General features: G+C 48.7%; 2 protein-coding genes and 1 non-coding gene across 4 annotated transcripts in view; 2 read left to right on the top strand and 1 right to left on the bottom strand.

Moving 5' to 3' along the window:
• ZCCHC14 (zinc finger CCHC-type containing 14) overlaps positions 1–1111 on the top strand; it is a 54912-nt gene extending 53801 nt beyond the window's left edge. For both annotated transcript variants that reach the window (XM_086621063.1, XM_086621062.1), the window contains exon 13: positions 1056–1111. In XM_086621063.1, the coding sequence (XP_086477189.1) occupies positions 1056–1111 (56 nt within the window). The remainder of the gene's footprint in view (positions 1–1055) is intronic.
• A 4910-nt stretch (positions 1112–6021) lies between these two features.
• MAP1LC3B (microtubule associated protein 1 light chain 3 beta) lies at positions 6022–15441 on the bottom strand. Its single transcript, XM_086620909.1, has 4 exons — positions 15367–15441; positions 12530–12585; positions 9764–9870; positions 6022–7893 (listed from the first exon to the last, which is right to left on the bottom strand). The coding sequence occupies exons 1-4, from the start codon at positions 15404–15406 to the stop codon at positions 7719–7721; spliced, it is 378 nt and encodes a 125-aa protein (XP_086477035.1). The 5' UTR covers positions 15407–15441; the 3' UTR covers positions 6022–7718.
• A 7875-nt stretch (positions 15442–23316) lies between these two features.
• Positions 23317–23389, top strand: TRNAM-CAU (transfer RNA methionine (anticodon CAU)). Its single transcript has one exon. It is a non-coding gene; the product is annotated as a tRNA-Met (tRNA).
• The last annotated feature ends 38 nt before the right edge of the window (positions 23390–23427 follow it).

The raw sequence follows: 23427 nt of genomic DNA, 5'->3' as shown, positions 1-23427 counted from the left end.
GCAACCTGTGCCAGTGCCTCACCACCCTCAGAGGGAAGAATTTCTTCCTTAGGTCCAATCTAAGTCTCCCCCCTTTCAGTTTAAAGCCATTGCCCCGTGTCCTGTCACTACACGCCCTTGTCCAAAGCCCCTCTGCAGCTTTCTTGAAGCCCCTTTAGGCACTGGAAGGTGCTGGAAGGTCTCCCCGGAGCCTTCTCTTCTCCAGGCTGAACAGCCCCAACTCTCCCAGCCTGTCTCCATAGCAGAGGTGCTCCAGCCCTCGCATCATCTCTGTGGCCTCCTCTGGACCCGCTCCAGCAGCTCCATGTCCTTCTTGCGTTGGGGAGAAGGTCCCGTGTTTGCTGCTATACTGATTTTGCAGGGTGTGTCACTTACATGGTTACAGCACGGGCTTCTCCAGGAGAGAGGTGAAATCCTTAATTGCAGGCTGGAAACAACTGAGAGAGAAATGCTACTTTATCGAGAGCACTTTCTAGTCCCATTAAAAAATTCTCTTTTATTTTCATAGAATCACAGAATCACTGAATGGTTTGGGTTGGAAGGGACCTCAAAGATCATCTAGTTCCAACCCCCCTGCCATGGGCAGGGACACCCTCCACTACACCACGGTGCAGACAAGGTCTCAAGTATTCGAGCACTACAAATTAAGGAGTTGACTGCTTTTGAGGCAGCAATTAGCAGCAGTGCTAAAATGGAACTAATGAGTGGAGTTTCCGCGGCTGATGTTTTGAAGAAGTGACGCTGCCTTGTCAGCCCTAATTCGGAGAACTTCAGAAACACAGTCTGCTGTCTTTTTAAGCTGCATTTCATTTCACTAATTAAATATCCATTTACACTATCCCAAACGGGTTTTGGCCAGCCCTAAAGCTCTGTCTAAGGCGGTGACTTGTACTGTGCAAAGCCGTGCTGGGATTTTCACCGCGGCGCTGCACGCCGGCGTTACGCTGGAGTATTTGCGTCACGTGTTGAAGTGACAGGTTGTTTTAGGAAGTTGGGAGGGGGAGCGGGTGTGAAAAGGCTGATGTTGTTTAATTCTTCTGTTTCCTCTCCCCCAGGTACGTTTAGGCTGAAATACGCTCCTCCCTCGGAAAGTCTTGACTCCACGGACTGACGTTTTATATGGCAAGAAAATACTGTAAGCCATGGAGATGTAAGGAGATTGAAATACAAAACTGAGACGTCCAGTTGCTGTTAAGCTTAATGTATTTTTTAATCCAAAGGTGCTTTACTTTATTAGACTAGGTAGAAAATCTAGCTTAGGGGTGCATTGAACCCATTTCTGATTGCCAAATTCAAGCTTGGATCTCGTTGTTGGAACTTCTGACTCCGTGTCACAGGACCGATGCGTGCTGGATGGATGGTGGAGCTGGCCAGCTGCGTTTTCTGTTGCAAGTACAACATCCAACGTACTTTTTTTGCTGGAGAGTGTTGCCATACACTGACTTTCTAAGGTGAAACGTCTAACTCCAGGGCAGCTACATCCTGAAGTGGGAGCTGGAGGCTGAAGGTAGGAGCGGCCGTTCGCCAGAAGGACTTTGGCACCCCTGGGCTAGGTAAAATGTCTACTTTTTTTCAAAAGTGATCAGGCACTAATCTCTGGGATTTTTAAGGATTGCACTACAGAAGAATGTAAAACTCTTCAAGCTTTCTGCACTTTTAGCAGACAGTGTCACTCTGAGACCAGTGCAAGAGGCAAAGAAGTTCCAACTTTTAACAATTGGCACCAGCAGGCTACGTGACTTAAGTACTCAATAAAAATCTTAAGTAAGTCTCTCCTTTCCCTTCCAAAAGAACACACACGGCAGTTTCGGTTCCTTCTGGAAACAAACTTGTGCTTCATTGTCTCACTTATTACTAGATAGTGCTGGGTTCCCAGCAGCGGAATAAACTTAGTTTCCAAGGGTCCAAGTCCCAGAGACTCCAGAGTCATAAAGGCTTCAAGGATATTTTCCTGTAATACACAAAACAACCTTTACGTCCTGTTACTGTATATAGGTCTCTTTCACAGAAACCTTATTATTCTGCTTTTGTAAATGAATTTTAAACCATCCTAAAAAAAAAAAAAAAAAAAAGAGAACTCTGGCAGCAGAGTTTGTAAGCTTTTGCTTTACTTTATATAAAAAATAAACAACCTTTGACTCCTACCCCAAGGCTTTTGCTACAGGATTCGGAAGTGGTAGAAGTCAAACACGTAAGAGGTAGTAAACTTCATTATTATCAAGACTTTGAAGGATTTGTTGTCAGCCTCCTTCGTTGCAATAGATTGTAGATGACTAGCTTTGGTGTTAGCTACGTAGCGTACGTCATTTGTGGGTGACAAACCTAAATTAGGATTTGAGAGGAAGCCAAACAAATCTTGGACTGCTAATTTGAAACAGTTTGGTCCTGTCTGCTTGAAAGAAGATCCTAATCCTCACGGCTCACCCCAGGAATCCGACAGCATTAAACGGGTGAGGCCTTCTCTTTAAAACATCTGACATAGAGCTATTTGCATCCTGTAATTCGGAAGACACCTTTAAAGTCTGAAGCCTTGTTTACACTTGGAGGTATTTCTTACACCAATTTGAACCACGCCAGGATGAGTAGGATTTGTAGGGGCGCAGCCGACTTCCGCTGGGAAGCGAGGGAAGTCGTATCCGAGGAGGAGGAGGAGGTTTTGCAGCGGTGCGGAGCTGCCCCGAGGAGAACGGGGCCTTGGCAGCGAAACGTCAGCATGAGGGGTAACGTGGTAGCTTGGCAGGCCAGACCTTCCTGGACAGTGTTCCCAGGACAGACAGGTTCTGGGCCATCCTTCAGCCCCGCTTGCTCAGCGGGAGGCAGGTGGGATGGGTGAGCGTCACCAGAGAGGCACGGGGACACGGGATGGCAAGAAACCCACCTCAGTCCGGGTAGCGATCTGCGGCTCCTAGCGGGTTTGGCTTCGTGGAAACCAAAAATCTAAATTTGCGTAACGTTGGGTTTAAAAAAAAAAAAAAAAATCATCTTTTTTTTATTCCTATGCAACAAAAACAAAAATCAGTGAGGTTCGTGTGCTCGCAGCCCAGCTCACGCTCCCCGCCGGATGGCACGCGCCGTCGGAACGCCCCCGTTGGCTCTGCCTGCGTTCGAGGAGGGCACCCGTGTCCTGCTGAACCACCTCCAGACCTGCAACACTAAAGGGAAGAAACCTGACAATGCAATTTACTTTGCCTTAACGAGCTTGAGACAATGGTAGGAACAATCTGTCATAATTACGCTGAAGGAAACGTGCAGTTTTCAGACGATGTTTACTCTTTACAGCTTTGAGGGTCTCTCCCGTGGCCTGGAACGTGCTGAAAGCCAAACTTTAACTTTTTTTTTTTCTCTTTTTTTTTTTCCCACTTTTTTTAAACAGTGTTTTAAAACCGAAATGTATTTAAATAAACTGTATTTCAACACACATGTTAAAAACCCTCTCAAAATAGCAAAAATCAACAGGGAAAGAAAAAAAAAAAAGAAATTCTGTACCGGTTGCGTTTTGTTTTAACGCCCAGGGCTGGGCACAGAGTCTCGTCTAATATTCATCACAGAGTCAAAACCGTAACAAAAGGACTGTAAAACTGAACTCCTGTCCAGCAAACTGTTTCATTCCTTTCTTCAGAGCTTTCTTTGGGATTGTTTCCTTTGTGTAAAGTTAAGGCTGATGTTTCTTAAAAGTGGCTTATGTGTCCTTTTAGGTAGCGTTTTTAAATGGTGAAGTCTGGTTTTAGAGTAAGTTTAAATTCAGAAGTCTTGAGTACCTTAAAGCAACACAAGTGTAACGGAGGAATGTTTGCTGAGCCAGCAGCAATGGCAGAGCCTTCCCTAAATCCCAGCGACTCGTGGCTTCGCATCTGCTACCGAACGCTGTCCACTTTGTACCGAGAACAACCAAAGTGGGTGAGTCCGAACAGAGCACTTTAGTTCCACAAAACAATCCTTAAATCTGTTTTTAAAAGGCACAAATCCATCTTTCCCCCCCAAAAAAAGTAAGGCAGCTTGGTTTAGAATAGTAGTTCCAGCTTCACTGGCTGAAAGAACCAGTTCTTAAAACCTATTTTTATACACTGAAAGATGGAGATTTCGAAGAATGCTATTTATTCCTGTCTTTGTCTCAAAAGTAGAAGAAGAATTAATTCTCCAAATGGATTTCACTGTGGAATAGAAATGATTTTTAAGTGTAAAGACGGAAGGGGATCCCAAGTCACCTCCCTGCAGGGGCACGGAGAAGTTGGCCATGATTCTTCCCCTGGGGGAGCGAGAGACGCGCGGTGCCGTTTCAGAAGCGTTTTCCATTTGGGAGTGTTGGTGATGGAAATCCCGGAAACAGGATGGAATTTCCAGCAAACTCCTCCTCACGCTGGCAGTCTGCAAATGAAGCATTAATAAATACGCCAGGCTCGACGCTGAACAGCAGGAGGGCGAAGAGGGAAGCCTTGTTTTAGCAAGCGGGGCATCCATCCGAGAGTTCCACGAGGCTTTTCCTTAAAACAGCACGTCGCACTCCGCTTTTTGTGGAACTTTTTCATACCACCACGTCGTTAGATTTTGGTGAATTAAGCGCCAAGCTTCTGGAAATAACAGTCGAACGCGAGAGCTTTCCTGTTAGCCACGATTCTGGCTCGTGCTGTTTCTCCCTGGCACTCCAAAATTAAACGTAGTCCGCGGCGTTCAGCAGAGCAGCGCTGCTTCCCGAAATAACGCCGTCATCCGGAACCCCTGCCTGTGGGATAGCTGTCTCTTTGTTCATCGCAGGGCACGGATACGCGGAGCTGTGGATGCGGGGTAGCCTGCAACGCCTGTTAAATGAGATGGGTGTGGGCAAAGCTGGACAGAAATCCATGTAATTGAGCCTGGAAAACACTTTTGGTGGTCGAGGCCCCGGTAGCCCTTCCCACCGCTTGTAGTAAACCCTTGGAACTACCCGTCTGCTCTCTTCAATTTTTCCTACGTCAGCAAGAAACGTGTTGGTACTGAAGCAGAAAGCAAATCCTGTGTGTTTTCAAGTGCAGATTAACAGCTTCTCTTGGACATGACTTTCCACTAGGAATGAAGGAAACTCCTGCTCCCATTTGAGCCATTTCTTTTACTTCGGTCAATTCTAGTATTACAAATTGTGCATGTAACTTTATAAATATTTTAAATAGTTTTGTAAATATTTAATATTCAGCTAATTTGATTTTGAATTGTAAATGTCAAGTATTCTGGTATTGGGATTTTTATGTTTTATTATACTTTGTTAAAAGTAAAATTGTACATTTTTAGAATGTTTTTATCTGAGTAAATTTAATGTATGGAAAATAAAGAGTTAAACAGAATCCCTTTGTATTTTTTTTTTTTAATTTAAAGGGGTTTCATCTGCATGGGGGGCTTCTCCAGCTTGGCAGTTACCAGGGACATTATTATTTTTTTTTAAATTCCCTTTATTACTTTTGCTGTCTCTCCACCCACACACATCTGCTCGTGAATCACAGATCCCTTACAGCGCATCCCCCATTTCACAGGGAAGGGGAAGCTGGAAGGGGAGGAAGGAGGAGCAGGGAAGGCACCAGCCGAGCCCCCCGGGCTCTGCTCTGCCACCCTGGCTCACCCCTCACACAGGGCACATCTGCACAAGCAGCTGCAGGTTGGGGTAAGCAAAAACCTTAAACCTTTTGTGGCTGGTGCCCAGGGTCACTCCTGAGGAGCAGCAGGATTCTGAAGCCTTGAGGGAGAGGTTGGTCGAGCAGGAGCAGAAACGAAACAGGGATATGGCACCATGTCTGCGTGCGGGCACGCGCTGGTCCACACCCATCTAGAGAGCAGAACTGCTTTACACCTGGAATTCCTCCTTCTGGAGGGCGGTAGCTCCTTCTGCGAGGTGTTCATGACCATCAGGATCCAAGGTTTCAGTACAAAGTGTCTGGTGGTTGTCAGCAGGACCCAGTTCCCCACCTCGTGCGTGCTGGAGCAGACCTCCCTGTGCCCCTCCCTACAGCGGTCCGCTTTAAGCAAGGTGTCCAGAAATAACCACACAAGCCAGCATGAAGTTGGGATGTAACCCATCCGTATCAGCACTGTATTAATTTTAAAAAAAGCAACATTTTGTACAGGAATATCAGTCAATCACGTTGTAATTACAAGTATGGTTGTCAGTTATGAGTTAAACAATTTCTTACACGAACAAAACTAAACACGGAACAAGCGGCATTTAAAAGTTCACGTTGGAGTAAAAACACAAAGAACCATAAAAAATCAGAAGGAAGCGTGAACGAGATGCATGCAAGGAGGTGTAGACAGGTACAAACTGTACACCCTACTGAGCCAGCGTGCCAGGACGCAGTAGTATTGCTTCTTTTCCCCCCCGTTGTAGTAAATCAGCTTCCAGTAACAGATGTAGTTAGTTCACAGACACGTAATATACAAGAGGAATCTCATCCTGCTCCACTTCACTTGACCCTGGAGGAAAACCACAGCTCCTACGAGAGACCTTTCCTCTCCACACGCTGCCTCCCTGCTCAGGACAGCAGCAACACCCACCATCTTCCAAACCCCGTGCAAGCAGCAGGAGACTTAGCCATGGGAAAAAAAAATAATAAATCGTTTGTTCGTCAACTCTCAAAAAGCAACTCCTGGGCGTGAGCTGCTTCTAAAAGCAGTTCTCCCTGACCCCCCCCGGTGCTGACATGCAAAACAAGTGACAGGCTGGCTACAGGCAGCATGAGTCCGTAATTCCAGTGGCACGTCCCGAGTCCGGCGGTCGGTACGGAGGTGCTTCCATGCGCCCACCCCGCCGAGCAGATGGAGACGGCGAGGCCGGGCAGCGCTCCCGAGACCGCCAGCGATACGGGCTCTGCTCGCAGCTCAGGTGCACACATCCGACAGCCCCCAGTCCCTCGGCTACCTTCTCCCAGCAGACTCTCTGCCGGGCAAGGGAATGGCAAACCTCCTGGCTGGGGGGGGATGATCTTTTGGAATCGAGCTCGTATGAACAATAGTGTTTCACTAAACGCACAGATATTGGAAATTTCTAACAGACTGGAGTTTGTTTCAATGTTGCCTGTCCAGGTGTGTATTTTACAGTTAAACAACTTCCTAAAACTACAATAAAGCTGTGGTGTTTGGTATGAGTATTTCAGAAACTGGCACCGTTCCTAAGTTTTGCAGTGCCACAAAAAAAAAAAACGGAGACAAAAAGAGTTGTTCTCCCCCAGCTCACCCCAAGCACTCGCCTCAACTCGCTGCAGCACTGTCTCATCGAGCTGCAGAAGACAAAGCTCCGCTTTGGAACATTAAAATGTATTTGCTCTCATGAGAAGCCTTCCCATTTTTTTTTTAAAAAAAACAACAAAAAACTTTAAGGAATCATAGGGAGATTTTCCAGCAAACTGTCACAGGAAACACTTTAGCTCCTCCCTGGTGCCTCTTTGTTACGAGTCAATCGAGTGTCCCTTTATTTGCAATTGTCACATGCACAACCGGGTTCCGTTCGTCAAGTCCAGAAATGTAAATGTGCCTGTGTGGAATATTACAGCAGGTTTCAAAGCTGGAGGTGCTCGTCTGTTCTGTTTAATAGTCACAAACAAGGCAAGGTAAGATGAGACACCTGCTAAAGCAAGACTACGCTAAGGTACGGAGAGTGGAGGTGACATCCGTTTCTTTCCCTGGGGTGCGTGTGGGGAAGAGTGGGGGTGATGGCCAAGGGTAAACCAAAATCCTAGGCTAGAAGCCGCTCGCGTGTCTTAGACAGAAGATTGCACTCCGAAAGTCTCCTGAGAGGCGTACACCATGTAGAGGAACCCGTCCTCGTCCTTCTCGCTCTCGTACACCTCGGATATGGGCGTGGAAACGCTCACCATGCTGTGGCCGTTCACCAGGAGGAAGAACGCCTGGTTGGAGTTCAGCTGCAGGCGTCGCCTGTTGGGGGGGAGGTGGGGGGAGCGGAGGAGGGAAGGAGTTTCACAGTGATGACCACGCATTTCCACTCAAGGTAACACAGGCTTTAGGACAGATGGCAAAACAAAGTCCTCCACCACTGTCAGCAGTGACACGTCCCCACCCACAGCAGCCCTGCCCATGGAGAAGGCATTCGCTTCCCACCTCAAAGTTGTATTTTACTCATCTGCTGAGTCCAGTCAAACGTCACTGGAAAAGCTGTGCTCCAGAAGGGCGTTAAACTGAAGGGAAAAGGAAGAGGTGCTCCTCGTTTAACCTTTGGAGCATTCTGCTTCCCTCCCAGGAGAAGCATGGTGGAAAGGGCAGAGAGCACCAGCCTTCACAGACTGCGTGGCACGGTAAACATCTAACTTAGGGGATCCCTTGGATCGCCCACTCCGGCTGGGGAAAATAGGTATTTCTGCTAAACTGACTACTGGTGAGCACATTTGCAGAGAGGAGCCCTCTTACTACTTCATAGACCGAGTAAGGACAAGGAAGTCGGATATCTGGAGGTGCAACCAAAGAAAGAAGGGCAGAACCACAGATCAGAAGAGCTTCCTGCCGCTTCCGCTCGCTGCTGAGGGGCAGCAGCAGCTGGAAATAAGGATTTATTTAGCCTCCCAGCCCCAGCTCTGGGAAAGGACCCTTCCAAAACCAAGCTCTAACCACTCCAGAGACAGCAGGCTGAGAGAAGGCAGCAGCTATCTGAGGGTTGGGAAGGACAGGCTTCGCTATGCATGAGAGGAGCTGGCTGAGGACCATCTCCAGCTGGTTCCAAGTCATCTATTAACAATAAAGCCAAAGAAAAAAGGTTTGGAAAATCCTTCAGCTTGCTCTGAACCTTTCTGCCCAGGGCCTTTAATGTTCTTGAGAAATTCTGGAAGACCTAAGTAATCCAGTTCCTGCTTCATAAACCCTATCCCACTTCCTTATTCATGTATGAGCTGGGATCTGCTTGTGACAGACAGTTTTTGTACCAGCCTCAGAAGCAGGGAACTGTTTGGACACATGGGACAACTCTCAGTTTTCACACCTTGTGGCCTCCACAAACCAACTCTCTGCCACACCGTGACCAACAACAAGCAAACTCTGGTTTGCTGTGAACTTCCCAGTTTACCACTTGAGAACCCCTACTAATCCAATACTCCTCCTAAGCCAGGAGAAACCTACTTCTAGCAGAATTTCTGACCGCAGTTTTAGACCACACAACTTCTGCTCCATGGCTGCTTCCCCTTTGCCTTTTCTTGTAAGCAAAGCTCAGGCACCAGAGCAGAGCAGTACTCAACCCACAGCCTGTGCCAACAGCTGGGACAAAAAGACACTGGTCTGAACGGGTGTTTTTCAGGCCTCAACGCTGTCGTTGAGGGAAACCTCATTTCACGATCAAAAGATGCCAACATCGACCCTAAGCAACAGCTCAGAGCTCTGGCTATGAGCCCAAGCTCCCCATCCAGCGGGTGGGAAGAGGCTGGCATTCCGGAGAGGGACTCCCAGGCAGAACACTGAGAAGTTATCCTAAAATAGCCAAGCAGGAAGCACTGGAGCCCTGGGCCAGAAGCACCCATGTTAGACAGGGATTCACAGCCCCAGACTCCCTCCTACACCTCTGGGAACCAGTTATTTCTCTTGAACGCAGACTTAACAGCTCAGTTCTTTTCAGAGTTTTTTTTTTTTCCAGCCAAGCCAAAGGAAAAGCACCTTCTCATGGATTTATCCTAGCGATGATACCAAGCGCTCGTTAGATGAATTCTCCATTCAGAGAACTCCCAAATGCATACCAAGGTGGGGAATCAACAAAGAATCCTAGTCTGAGGTTGATGCAGCTTACACTGAAATCACGGCATACTACCTGATAATTTTGATTAGCTCGCTCATGTTGACATGATCCGGCACCAGGAACTTGGTCTTATCCAAAACTGGAAGCTGCTTCTCTCCCTTGTACCTTTCAATGATCACCTAAGAAGAAACAAAAAGAAAGGAGGAGAAGATGTGAAAGGCAGGAACGGTGTCTGGTGCCCTCATCTCCCCCCTCCATTTCAAACACAGCAAAGTACCGGCATTTCCGCTGAACTCCATCTCCCTTCACTTGTGAATGCAGGATCTGGAATCTGAAAAGGAACTACTGTAATCATCTTCACGTGCTCCTCCTGTTCTCTTTGCAGGAGTCACTGCACGAAGGGGTAACAGGCAGGGGTTTAACAGCAGCATCCACAGCTTTGGTGCAGTTTTAGAACAGTTCACTTGCTGGCATCATTTAATCTAGCACTGAACTACCCAGCCCCAAGGAAACCTCAGGAAAGACACGGCACGCTTCCCTCTAACACATTACGGTGGCTGACCTGGGCTGCTACGGAAGTCTGCAAACTCAAGCAGTTTTCACTAGCATCTCTCCAGTTTCAGGCCATCTCTTTCTAAGAACTACACCTCCAGATCAGTATGCTGCTCCACTCACCTTCCATGCTTACTCTAACACACGAGAGGAAGCTACTTTTGAAGGTTCTGAAGCCTCAAAGGAGAGGATTTCCTCCTCCTTAACCTCCAGACAGCACGCTCAGGAACCAGTAATTCTGTCAAGATTGTTATGTAGTAACTGCTTAACTCACGAGGAAATTGCAGACTGGCCAATTTAAGCAGCACCCTGCCCAGCAACTGTATTTAGTTCCTGCTTTTAAGAAATGATCTCAGAATTCGTGCGCTCCTGTCTCCACAGCCATGTGGGTTTTGTTGTTTTAAAATCAACAGTAGCTATGTGACACCATTCACTTGGACTGCTTCCATGCTCACGGGGTCTGGCTGTGTTGATATTCAAAAGTTGCACAGGTGAAGAGATACTGAGCCAATTTAATTGTATCAGGGAAAGACTTCCTTATGCCAGTTAAAATAAATGCTGGCTCATTCTGGAAAAAAAACCCCAAACCATGCTGTTGTGAAAAAAGTAGACCATAACCAGTAGAAAGTATTTCCAAGAGTAAAATGAAGGATGTTGACAGCACAGGAGGTGAAGAGATATTGAGCCAATTTAATTATATCAGAGAAAGACTTCCTTACGCCAGTTTAAATAAATGCTGGCTCATTCTGGAAAAAAAAAACCCACCACGCTGTTGTGAAAAAGGTAGACCATAACCAGTAGAAAGTACTTCTAACAGTAAAATGAAGGATGTTGACAGCACAGGAGGGATTTTCCATCTAGCGTGACGTTGCCAACTATCTCATCCTGCTAATGATAATAACGAGGCAGTGAGTCAAGCTAGGAAATGGACAGGCAACCTCAGGAAGACTCCAGGGATGCCAGCAGGCCTCTGCCATAGTTGTGAGTGTGCATCACTGCATCTTCAGCAAGGTGCTTGGGTGCCTCTCAGTTTTTGCTAGTAATACATCTACAGCTGACTTCAAATGAGAGCTGTGCTCTCAATCAATGGCTGTCAATCCGTGGTCACAGAGCTTGGGGGCTACAGCTAAGTGATCTGTGACAGGTGGGTGAAAAAGCCATCTTCTGTCAGGAAACAACATTTGTTAGGAAACGCCTTTCGGGAAAACTGCGTGCTCCAGAAAAGTCAGAAAATCTCTGCTATGAAATATTACTCGTTCCCGTGCCCTACAGCGTAGTGAAGCAGCAGCAGCTTTGAGGTGAAGCACTTCAAAAGCTAAAGGGAAACCGAAAATCTTTCGGTTTCAACTTGACGTGGAGGCAACAACTGCAGGAGCTGATGAATCCCTACTGGAACTGCAGACGGTTTGCCGTTTGTTCACGGAAGATTTTCCACTCACAGGGATCACCAGCTCTCATCACTGAGAGCCAAAGGCTGAGGTATCCAATCAAGTTCTCTCTTCTGACCCCTAAAATCTCCCAAGACTTTCCCTGTTCCACCAAACGGCCATAAGGACGGCTGCATTTATGGCTCACTGCGGTGACAGCCATCACAGGAAAGCCCCCCAGTTGTGAGAACTCATCAGCAATAGCTCACGATCGCTGCCTTTTGTTTCCTGGGATGCTTAGCTTTGCATGTGCAACCTTGAGGATGCCATAAATAAAAGAAAATAAAAATCCAGGCAGCATTTGGAGCTGACCAGCTAAAGAAGAGTGACGAAGTGAGAGGTGATCCCCTCTTTGAGGTGGCCCAATACTCGATGGAAGAGTTTGACAGCCAAGCATCATTTCTGGAGACCTCAAGCAAAGGCCCGTTTCCCAGAAGACAAGTGTTTCTGGCTTTCTCAGCACACACTGGTGATGAAAGCCGTATCTGTCTCTACATCACTGTGTGTTCTTCTTGGTTAGTCTTTGCAGACTCTTGGAGAAGAAAAACACTGAGATGAGAAGAGCTGAACACTCTGGAGTATCTCGGAGCTCAGCCTGGGTGTGGTTTTCTTTGAAGTTACAACATGCAACTGCAATAGACAGGAAACCCCGTTTCCTCCCGTCCCCAGCTAGCACCTCGCTCTGCCACACTCACTGCCAGTTACCAGTTTAAGAATGTTTCCGAAATTCAGGCTTAACAACCCTGAACGGCCAAATTTTAATTTGGTCTCATCAAGACAGCTCTTTCACAGGTTTCTAACTACAAAAAAGAACACGAGACTAAAAATTGAAGTGAAAAATGAAAAGAACCAGACTTACTGGTATTTTAGTTGGATGCTGATCTCGGATCAGTCGTACATCTTCCACTCTTTGCTCTGCAAGAGATTAGAAAAAAAAGTCTGTTCAAACATCCCGACTTGATTTCTCCACCACTGAAGGGATGGACTGCATGTTAGTAAAAAGCCACAAGAGCAAGTTCAGGCAAAGCAGTTTTCAAACGGGACAGCAAGGTCACCAGTAAAACCTCTCCTTTGACAGATGACGCTTTGCTCCGTAACTCAAGGTGACCCGTACTGCACGCACGCTGCCCGGGACTCCTGGAAAGTGTTAAAGGAGACAACTTCCTCCCCCACTAAAGCAGACATTTAATCTCATAAATTTATAGCATCGAATTACACCACCTAAGTTAATGGCTAAGTACCCTGTGCTATTTCTGCGAGATCTCCGAAGAGGAGGTTGTCAACAATCCTTGGAGACCCAAGCCGAGCCGAAGCCCGGCAGCACCAGCCTCTGCTGCGCGACTCGTGTTACGGAATTACAGTTTTCCATTTGGATTGTGCCGCACCTATTGTAGCAGAAGCCGTCGGTAGGTTGTTGTGCACTCAGACATTCCCCCGCTCTCCGTGCCAGCTTTCAGGATAAAGTTCACCTCTCCTCAGACATAAATATTAATAGCACAGATATTATAAACCAGGCGAAAGCACACGCCCGAGCCAAAGCAAGCAGGCGCAGTTGCTTCCAGAGGCAGTTGCATCTGCTTATACCCTGCCTACTTGCAGATGCAGTGAACTCAATTTTAACCTCTCCAGTTCTTTCCAGCGGCTTTCCAGGCCGTCTCCACCTTATAAACACCTCTCCGAGAGAAGATTTAGTGTTGCATCACAGCTTTAACAGAAACTACCTAGGGAGAGGTGCTGCTGATGGGAGAGGAAGAGCTTAGGTCAGCACCAGCCAGCCCAGCTCACTGCTGGTGTGCCAACGCACAGGACACACTACCTGTCCCGTCACTCAGCAACAACACGGCCCAGCTCTGCATTAGTCCCCATTAAGTCCGTGGGCATGAAATCCAGCCATGAGCGTTTTCACGAGCCCGGTAAGGAAATGCAACTCACGTGAATCACGGTTTTAAGCTGGAGGTGAATCAAGCAGAACTAAGGCGAGGAGTATGCAAAGCCTTCCCTGCAAGACCGAGAAACCTGAAAGCCATCCTGCTTCACGTCCCGCAGCCCGATCCACCCTCTTACAGACCAGCATTAACACTTCAAGGGCAGAGATACCAGCTCATTAAAATTAAAGCACTTTTTAAGATTAACCAGAAACACAAGAGACAGGGGAGTGAATGAGACCGACTGTCAACCCAGCAAGCACAGAGCGGTCTGATGAACTTTTCAGCTGAAACAGGCTGGTTTGCAGCAATGTCACTCAGCAGAACTCCCCACAGCAGAAAGAGCATAAACGGGGCAAATCTGAGATTATCATATACGGCGTGTTCAACATCAGGCTTCAGCCAGCCACAGATAAACACTGTTCTCTGACGACACCAGTCGCGGTGGCGACTGCTTGGCTGCCATCCTAGCTGAACTTAATACCTGCGACAGAGGCTGCTGACAGGCGACGGGGTCAGCAACAGTTTTGGAAGACTCCAAGAAACAGGGCAGCTTAAACATGGGCCCGGTTAGATCCAAATTCTCTCCGCTCCAATGCGGAGAACGGCTTCTGTTTAACAGAACAGCAAAGACAAGGGTGGGCACGCCAGAAAGCTCTCTTAAGCAGCTTGACTTGAACCCAAAGGCAGAAGGAAAAGAAAATCTGGATCAATTACATCCGTCCATTCCATTTTACGTAGGGGATTTTACAGTTCACGCAGAAATGGGTTACGCTGACAGTTCTTGTTACGCTCGGAGCATTTCGGCATCACCGACACACACGGATGGATACTGAGCTCTCTGCTCTGGTCCCATCCTCAGCACGGAAAGAAGTGCTGGCACTGCTCTACGAGGCTGTTCCTTCTAGAAAGCAACTAATCTCCTTTCCCCGGCCATCAACGCACAGCTCTTGTCGACGCCTTGCTAGTTTCCAGTAACTACGCGGAGACAGGAGCGATAAATCCCGCTCCACTCGCAGCTCCCGGGGTAGAGAACTCCTCACCCCGCGCCCAGTACCGGACTGCGAGTGGAGCTTAATGGTCCTGCCGACAGCGCAGCCGGACACCGAGCAGACAGGCCGGGAGGGAAGGGCAGGCGCAGCTCCCGGCGCACGGTGCCAAGCGATGTTTCCAGGCTCCCGGGAATTCTGCAGCGGGGGATGCAGAGCGGCCATCTCCTCCCCCCCGAGCCCAGCTCGGCAGAGCTCACCTGGGCACCGCGCTGCTGCCCACCTCCGCGCCTCGCTCACCGCCCGCTCCGGGCCCCCGCCACAGACCCCCGGCCCGCGCTTCCAGCCTCTCGCCCCGCACCGCAGAGGCTCGCCCGCCCTGGCGGGGCGGGCCCGGCCCCGCAGCCGCGGAGGGGAGAAATTTCGTTTCGATTTCAGCCCCGAGCAGGCGCCGACTCCCTTTCCGCCCCAGCAGCCGGGGACAGCCCTCGGCGGAGCGGCGCGGCGACGCCGGTGACCGGAGCGGGGCGGCCGCGCCCGCTCCGGCCGCGGATCGCCGCTGTCAGCAGGCGCCGGCCGCGGCCCGGGCTGCCCGCGGATCTCCGCGGCTCCTAACGGGATCTGCGCCCGCCCCGCCTCACCGATCCCCGATCCCCCCCCGGAGCGAGGGCCGCCGCCGCCGGCCGCCCCCGCAGCCCGCCCGCCGACCGACGAGGCCCGGAGGCGGCCGGCGGGCCCTGTCAGCGCCCCTGCCCCGCCGCGTCCCTTCCCGGGGAGCTCACCGAAGGTGCGGCGCTGCTTGAAGCTCTTCTCCGAGGGCATGGCGGCGGCGGCTCGGCCTCAGGCCCGGCGGCGGCTCTGCGCGGCGGCGGCGACGACTCCAAGTGCCGGCGCCCGCCCCCCCCGCCGCCACCACCGGCCGCTCCGCCGTCAGCTGACGCGGCGCGTCACGGCGGGGCGGGCACCGCACCGCCGCGGTGGCGCCATCTTGAGTGTGGCGGGGCGGGCGCCGCCGCCATCTTGAGTGTGGCGGGGCGCGCCGGCCTCCGCGCCCCGTTCCGCGGGGCGCGCAGCCACCGCCGCCCTGCCGGGCGTTTCGATTGACTCTGGAGCCCTCCGCCCGGCCTGGCGCGGTTTGCCAGGAATCGATCAGATCCCAAACAATTCCAGCCGCGCGCCGAGTGCGCTCACGTCCATCCTGCAGGGACCGCGTCGCGATTAAAAACATCCAACGGTTTCCTCCTTTAGCAGCTTTCTGACACAAGCTGCTGGTGGTGGACTTTCTGCAGCCTTTCCTTCTCCATCCCTCACGTATCCCTTTCTCGAGCCCTCACATATCCTTTTCTCCATCCCTCACGTATCCCTTTCTCCATCCCTCACATATCCTTTTCTCCATCCCTCACGTATCCCTTTCTCCATCCCTCATGTATCCCTTTCTCCATCCCTCACGTATCCCTATCTCCATCCCTCACATCCCAGCACCGCGTTTTGAAATACAAGGATGATTTTTGCAGCAATAGGGCTACACGATCTCCCTGTACAATCCAACTCCTGCGGCTGAAGGGACAGGGAATTTGCAGCCAGCAGTGTGCTTATCGAAAAGGGAGTACTGGGAGGAGGAGCAGTTTCTGACCAGCTTAGAGATTACCAGGGAGGTTGCGTTTTTTGGGGTGGAACGATGCGTTGGAGTGATGCTGCGCTCGCACGCTGGGATGAGGGTTCATTACCCAATTTTGTGATTCAGGGTCATGCAGTTCTGGTGGCTGTATAATTATAGGATGAGACCATTAAAAGATGTGACTAACAAAGGAAAGAAAAACAGCCCTGAGGTCTATGAATGCCCTATCCATCACATCACTGTCCGTGGATGAGCATGAGAAGGCTGATACATCTGAAACTTAAGCTAGCAATCCCAAATACTTCCCTCTGAGGGTGGTGAGGCACTGGAACAGGTTGCCCAGAGAAGCTGTGGCTGCCCCATCCCTGGAAGTGTTCAAGGCCAGGTTGGATGGGGCCTTGAGCAACCTGGTGTAGTGGAGGGTGTCCCTGCCCATGGCAAAGGGGGTGAAACTAGATCATCTTGAAGGTCCCTTCCAACCCAAACCATTCTGGGATTCTGTATCATATTAACTGGTGTCAAAAATTTTTGTTTCAACAGAATTCTTTCTTATTTAAATGACTGCCTTTTAAAAATCATTTTCTGGGCTGAGGAAACCCTGCCATGCTCTCAGAATTGTGCCAGAGGCTGTGTGCCTGCGGGCAGGAGGACAAGCCCCAGTGAAACCCCATCACCCCGTCACGTTGGTTTTGGGATGTACAGGTGATTCCCGGTGGCAGGGCCAGCAATACCGAGCGCTGCGGTTTTCCTCCATGCTACCAACTGTTAGCAGGGCTACAGCTTGGGCTGAAAGCATCCATATGGTGCTTAGGGAGAGCCACAATCAGAGTATCTGCTGACAGGCTGGGCTATCACATGTTCCGCTCATGAATAATCCGCAGAGACTGTGAGAAGGAAAACTTAGATCCACACCGAGACTCGCTTGACCTTTCCCTCGTCATCTCAGCCTTCGCCTGTGTCTGCGTGTCGACAGCACAGACAGTTGGCGAGTCTGGATTTGAGGAAGGTGTTAGGCGCAGTTGGAACGACAGCATGGACATAGCCTTTGGGACCAGCTCTGCCTAAGTGCGATTCTCCATCCCTAGTGAGAAAACGCTGCTTTTGAAAATGCTCGTGCTTCAAACTTGATGACTACACTGGAACAGAGCCCTTTAAAAATCTAGCCTGCAGAGCATTTTTGTTCTAGTCTTAGAATACTTTGCAAAGCATTTAGCCTGAAGAAGAGAAGACGTAACTGAAAGGAGACATTCTGTCGTCTTCAAATATGCAAAAGGTTGCTGCAGAGCAGGAGGGAATTAGCTCTTCTCTGCACGCAGTGAGTCTAGGACAAGAAATAATGAGCTTACATCTTGGAAAAGGCGATAGAAATTAGACGTTGGGTTAAAGGTAAGAATAGTTGAGCACCAGAACAAATTGCCTAGGAAAGCAGTGGAATAGTCACCATCGGATATTTTTATTTAACCAGAAATTAGTAAAACATCTGTTCTGAACAGTTTAGGCAGAATTGTTCTCATCTCGGGGAGAAGGGTGGGGTAACTAATCTCTTACGATATCTGTCCTAGTTGCTCATGAAGCAAAAGAGATGGGATTTGCCCAAACTTACAGAGCAGGTTAGAACACAAGCTGGGATTGGGTCCCAGCTCAGACCCTTGTGTCTGCACCCTATAAAGTAGAATATACTAAATCTTCAGTCTGAAGTGAAAAAAAAAACCAACCAAACAACAGGCTTTTCCGATATTTATATCTTCAAGAAGGTTGAGGGCTTTTTTTTTGTTAAAAAGCCAGTATGAATGATGACTCCAAACCTCAGCTGATACTTACAGCGTTTCCCTGGGGAAAAACTCCCACTTACCCCTAACCCAAGAGAGAACTGAGTTTCCATATTAGCAGCCTCACAACACAGTGAGTGTATAAATGATCCCCTCATTTCTTTGCTAAAAGAGTACTGGAAAGGCTTTTTGCAGTGAATAGGCAAAGCTATTCCTCCGCAGTGCTACACCCTTGCTGGAAGACAGCACTTTAGTGTCTAGGGCTATTAGCTCAGCAGCTGTCAGCAGTATTAAATTCACCAGAAACACAGAGAGAAAATCCCCATAAAATAAAAGAAAGGACACTATGCTGAGAGTAACTTGCATTTAAACCTGAGTCAAAATACCTTCGCTCAGTTATGTTCTCATTAATTGTTCTTACCGATCTAGCTCAGCGAAAGATTAACGTGGGCCTTGATTTTTTTCATACAGTGTGCAGCCACTGGAGATTTTCAGACAGAATCAGATTGGAGTGAATTGTTTGCAATGCCTTAAAATAACTCTTCTGAGAAGTTTTCATCTTAAATTTGCCTTGAGGTGGTGACTACCCTATGAACAAATTCCCAAACTTTAAATTTCTCTGCGGAAGTCACCCTCTAAGGTAGGAGCACTCTAGCTGGAAGTGATAAGAATGACAAAATATCTCTCTTGTGGGGATATGAAAGTGTAATTTGAGAAAAGTGAAACTAAAGAAACCACTCGCAGAACATTTTCCCTATGTGGGTTTTCTCTGAGGTCTAACAACAGATGAGCCCCTGTCTTAGTGGGAACACTAACGCTGTCTCTCTCCTCTATCTGGCCACCTATTTCACACGACTTTTGGAATATAACACTTTCAAGATTATTAGACAGATGCTTTTCTAGATGGCAAATCCAAACTAACACACAGACGTATGCAACGTTGTCACAAAAACATCATTTTCTTAGAATGTTTGGCTAAAACCTGGTTGTTTGCCCAAGACATCATCGCTATGGACCATAACCCGACATCAGTTAATGCTGCTACTGCTGTTCCAGCAAACATTTCTTGGCTTCAGGATCAAGTTTTAAATGGGAGCCAGTGGTTTCACAAGGAAAGACAGGAAATCAGTTGATGTAAGCAACAATAACTTATGTTTATGTAGTACCTTTCACTCAAAAAGATCCATAACCTCTTGGCAAGCAGTAATGACTGTGAGTGCGGGAGGTATAGGAGGGAAATTGGGGAATAATACAGCATGCAACAAAGTCTGCTGCTGATTTTTGATACTCCTAGAATTTAAGCCATTCCACACACTTTCAAATATTAACCGAGTACTACGTAGCTGATGGCTGCAGTAAACACTCTCTTTATGTGGCATCCAATTACTATTACCCAGCTGGCTTGAATTGATTGGAAATTAACTAATTAACTAAGGTTGAGACCCTGCCTACAAAAGGTGGGCCATTTCTTCCTGGCTGTGGAAGATGCAATAGCATCCTTGGAGCTGCAGATCAGGCTGGTGAGCAACATCTGGTGACCCTGATGTGATATGTCTGAGAGACCTTGAGGACTGTGACTCCCTTGCCGGAGCTAGAGTAGCCAGGGCTGGAGCGAGAGTCCTTTGGTAAAGAAGGTAAAGCTGCAAGCCCTGATGTGATATTCATGGGAGGGAAGTGTGGTGGAGTTGGAATGAATGGATTGGGTCTCTGCTCACTGTAAAGCCTTTACTTTCCTCTAAAAACAAAAAAAATGGTAAAACAAAAAGGGGGGATTGTGGCATCCAATTATTATTACCCAGCTGGCTTGAACTGATTGGAAATTAACTAATTAACTAAGGTTGAGGCCCTGCCTACAAAAGGTGGGCCATTTCCTCCTAGCTGTGGAAGATGCAACAGCATCCTTGGAGCTGCAGCCCGGGCTGGTGAGCAACATTGTTATTTGCATTGTGAGAAACTGAGGCATGCAGAGGCTTGGTGAGCTGCCTGTGATTGCACAACCATTGCTCAGCAGCTGACTTATTATAGCATCTCAAACACCTGCCTGCCTGTCCTGTGATCTGTCCCAGATAGGATAATGCTTCCGTGAACTGGGCTGCCAGAGGTGTTGGGCACAATGAAATCGTTCAGGCTGGAATGTGGCCAAAGCTGGAAAAACAACAACTGCTTCTAGTAGAAGTGCTGTTAAGTCTTCAGTGACCCCGAGCACTCATGACCACAGCTGATCATTAGAGCAACTAATACGTCATTTCAAGGACTGTATGTTGAAGAAAGACCATACCCTCTTTCATAAAGAGAGGGTGCCGAGCTCAGCTCTGCAGCAGAAGGGTGTAAAACCCTTCCTGAGTCATCTTCTGCAGTGCTCTGGATTTTCCCTGAAGAGCCCAGTCTGTCCACTGATCAGTTTATTCTGCAAAATCTGATGAGATCAATGTCCAGACAGAAAGGAAGGAGGTGGGAAATACTAAAATCGGGAAGAGAAGAGCTATTTTCCAGCTTAAAACAGCAAGGAAAGGATATCTTAGATGAAAATACGTACATCGCAAAACCCAAAGCAGAATTCTTTGGTCTTTCTATTGAAATATTCTCTCTTCCAAGTGTCCTGCCTCCAAGGATGCTTATTACAAAGCAGAAATCGCACTGCAGGCTTACGCCAAAAAAACATGCTGCAAGTACTTCGTGTGGCAAACAGGGCTTGCAAAGAGGGTTTGTTCATCTGTCTCGGGCTGCCTTGCCATACTTTTCTGTCCCTCTTGCCAAATGGAAAATAAATAATTCTCTCCTAGCTGTTCAGGTTATAATTGGCTGGATATACCATCAGCTGGCTCATCCCCGCTCAGAGGCTGGGAAGGCGTAAACACTTCCAGGATTACAGAAAATGAGGACACTAATTTTGGGACCAATCCAAAGCCCTTTAGAGTGAGCATGAAGACTAATTGACTATAGCGAGAGCTGCATCAGCTCCTTAATTGCTGAAGGGAAATAAACCAATAAAATTTTCCCTTTAGGTACATCCTTTTTCAAAAGCCCTGTGGTAACGGCTGCAAGCTGCCTGCCCGAGACAGCCGGGCTGGAAAGCTCTGGGCTATTATTCTGGTGCTGTTTCCAAAGAAAGGTGCTCAGACACTTGGTAGCGCCACGGAGGATGGGAGATGATGATAACACACTTTTACTGTTTTCCCTATCGTCACAAACAAAGCTGGCAGATTCAGATAATGGATTCAGTAACATAGATGAGAAAGTGCCAATTTTATAGTCTGATGACAGGGTGGGAAATGCTGAAGTTGTAAGTTATATTCAGTTATGAGCTCTGCTTCTGGGCCCCGAGGAGCTTTGCTGTGCCCAGCCTCCAGACTCTCTGCTTCTAACTATTGGGTGATGCTCCGCCAGAGCAGCACCAGAAACCTTTTCTGTCCAGGTCTTGAAACTTGGAGCAGAGACAATGGTTGTTTCTCCTCCCTAAGGGGATGAAAGGCTGGGATTGCCTCACTCTGCTTGATGGGAAGGGGAAAGGCGGTCACCTCGAGCACTGAGAGCCCACAGGGCTTGTCCCATTGCCTCCAACTTTGCTGGGCTTCGTTCCTTGCCACCGTGGTGGTGGGCACTGCCTTTCTGCGGGACGGACTTTTCCCCTTCTTCCTCTTAATCTGGAGGAAATGGGCATGAGGCGATGGATCTCTGTGGGAATTGGCATGGATTTATGATGGGCTGTCCTGCATGCTGCTGGGTTGGACTGGAAAAGGGGTCAGTGGGCCAGGGGGAAAGTCTCGTCACTGAGGGATGGAGCAGGATGCAGTTGGCTCAGTGTCCGTGGAGGTCAGATTATACGGGTCAGGTGGATGAGGGAAAGGGAGAGAAGGTTTTAGGGTGATTAGGGACAGCCGGAGCATTCAGAGGAAAAGGAGAAAGAAGAAAGTTCAGATAAAAATAGAAAATGCAAAAGAGGGAAAAGCATGTGTGTGCTGTAGACTACTGAATTTCTGCTCGAGGCAATGTCACCAAGGACATCTTTTGTTTCATTCACACGAAAATCCTTGCCATCAGTACTTTTCCTGTCCTTTCCATGAATCCATCAGTTCCTAGACAAACAGACATGACAAGGCCTTCGAGAGCTGTGTCAGAGACTTTGAGTACCAGCTGAGCGTAATGGAACACAGGGGGAAAACCGTGTGATTCAATACAGGTGGAAAACAGCTACAGACGTATTTCCAAACAGTTGATGTTTGGTTTAGGCGACTCATTGTCCACGTGCCTTGTTTTAGATGCTTGGAGCAGCTTTTTGTCATTTAATCAGAACTGTGGGCACTAAACTTGTCCATCACTGAAGCCCCAAAGCCTTGGCACACAATTAACAACGACATCCTCGCTCTGCACGTGGGCAGTGCCGGAGGGAGGAATGCAGCGGTTCAGGCTGGAAGAAGCCATGTGTTTACTCATCGTGTGGTTGCTGCAATTTTGTTCGTGCCACGAGCCTTGCAGCCCGGACTCATCATCCGATCGTCCCGTACGCACGGCCAGCCAGATCCTTGGAAATCAGGGTATTTTCCCCCTGACAACAAGAGCTACCCACTAGACCCTTGGCAAAATCCTTGGACTGTCCAACGCAACCCAAACATCTCTTCATGTCTGGTGGGACTGACATCCAAAGGTCTGTTCCTCCTTCATCTTCTGCCAGTTGCTCAGTCTGCAGATGAAGGGCCTCCTTGCAGTGATTCTTCTGGCGATGTTTGGAGATTTTCCGCAGCAATTAAATATCTGTTTTCCCATCTTCTTCCAATTTATACTTGATTGTCACCGTGACCGCTGCCTTGAGACCCTCGCTGAGGGTGGAGCCTGTCGATTAGGATTCAGGGCAGCATTTCTGCCGGCGTCACAGGGGACCCTCTTCTGCTGAGCCCTTCAGTGACTGCATGGAATTCATTCCAGTGCGGAAATCCCAGTCAAACAGCAACTCTCCACGGCAGAGGCGCAATCGAAGTTGGCTGTAATTTTTGTAATTATGTGGAAACAACTTGATTTCCTTGCGAGTGTGTTGTCAATGGGGACTTCACAGTCCATTCCCGGCCAGCGGAGCTGGATGAGGATGTTGGGGAATCCTGAAATCCCGTTTTGCAGAACGGCATGGGAAAGAGGAGCCATTTGCAAAAAGATGTCAGGTCTGTCTTGCAGAAAAGTATGGGAAGAGAATAAATTTGGGAAAAAACCTCGAGGACCAAGGTTTCTCAGGCAGCGCCCCGAGAAATAGCAATAACCGGGTGTCAGCACCGGGAAGGCCCTGGGAAAACCGGTGGGGGTGCGGCCGCGTGGTCCGGCAGAACAGCGCTACGCGGAACAACGTTGTTCGAGGAGCCTCGTTAGCGCAGTAGGTAGCGCGTCAGTCTCATAATCTGAAGGTCGTGAGTTCGATCCTCACACGGGGCAAGAACGGTTTCCTCCTTTTCCTCCCCCCGCGGGCAGGC

Source organism: Tauraco erythrolophus, chromosome 15 (assembly GCF_009769465.1).
Source record: "Tauraco erythrolophus isolate bTauEry1 chromosome 15, bTauEry1.pri, whole genome shotgun sequence".
NCBI classification, from domain to species: Eukaryota; Metazoa; Chordata; class Aves; order Musophagiformes; family Musophagidae; genus Tauraco; species Tauraco erythrolophus.
Note: the sequence above shows the minus strand (reverse complement) of the source record. Positions and strands in the feature narration are given on the sequence as shown.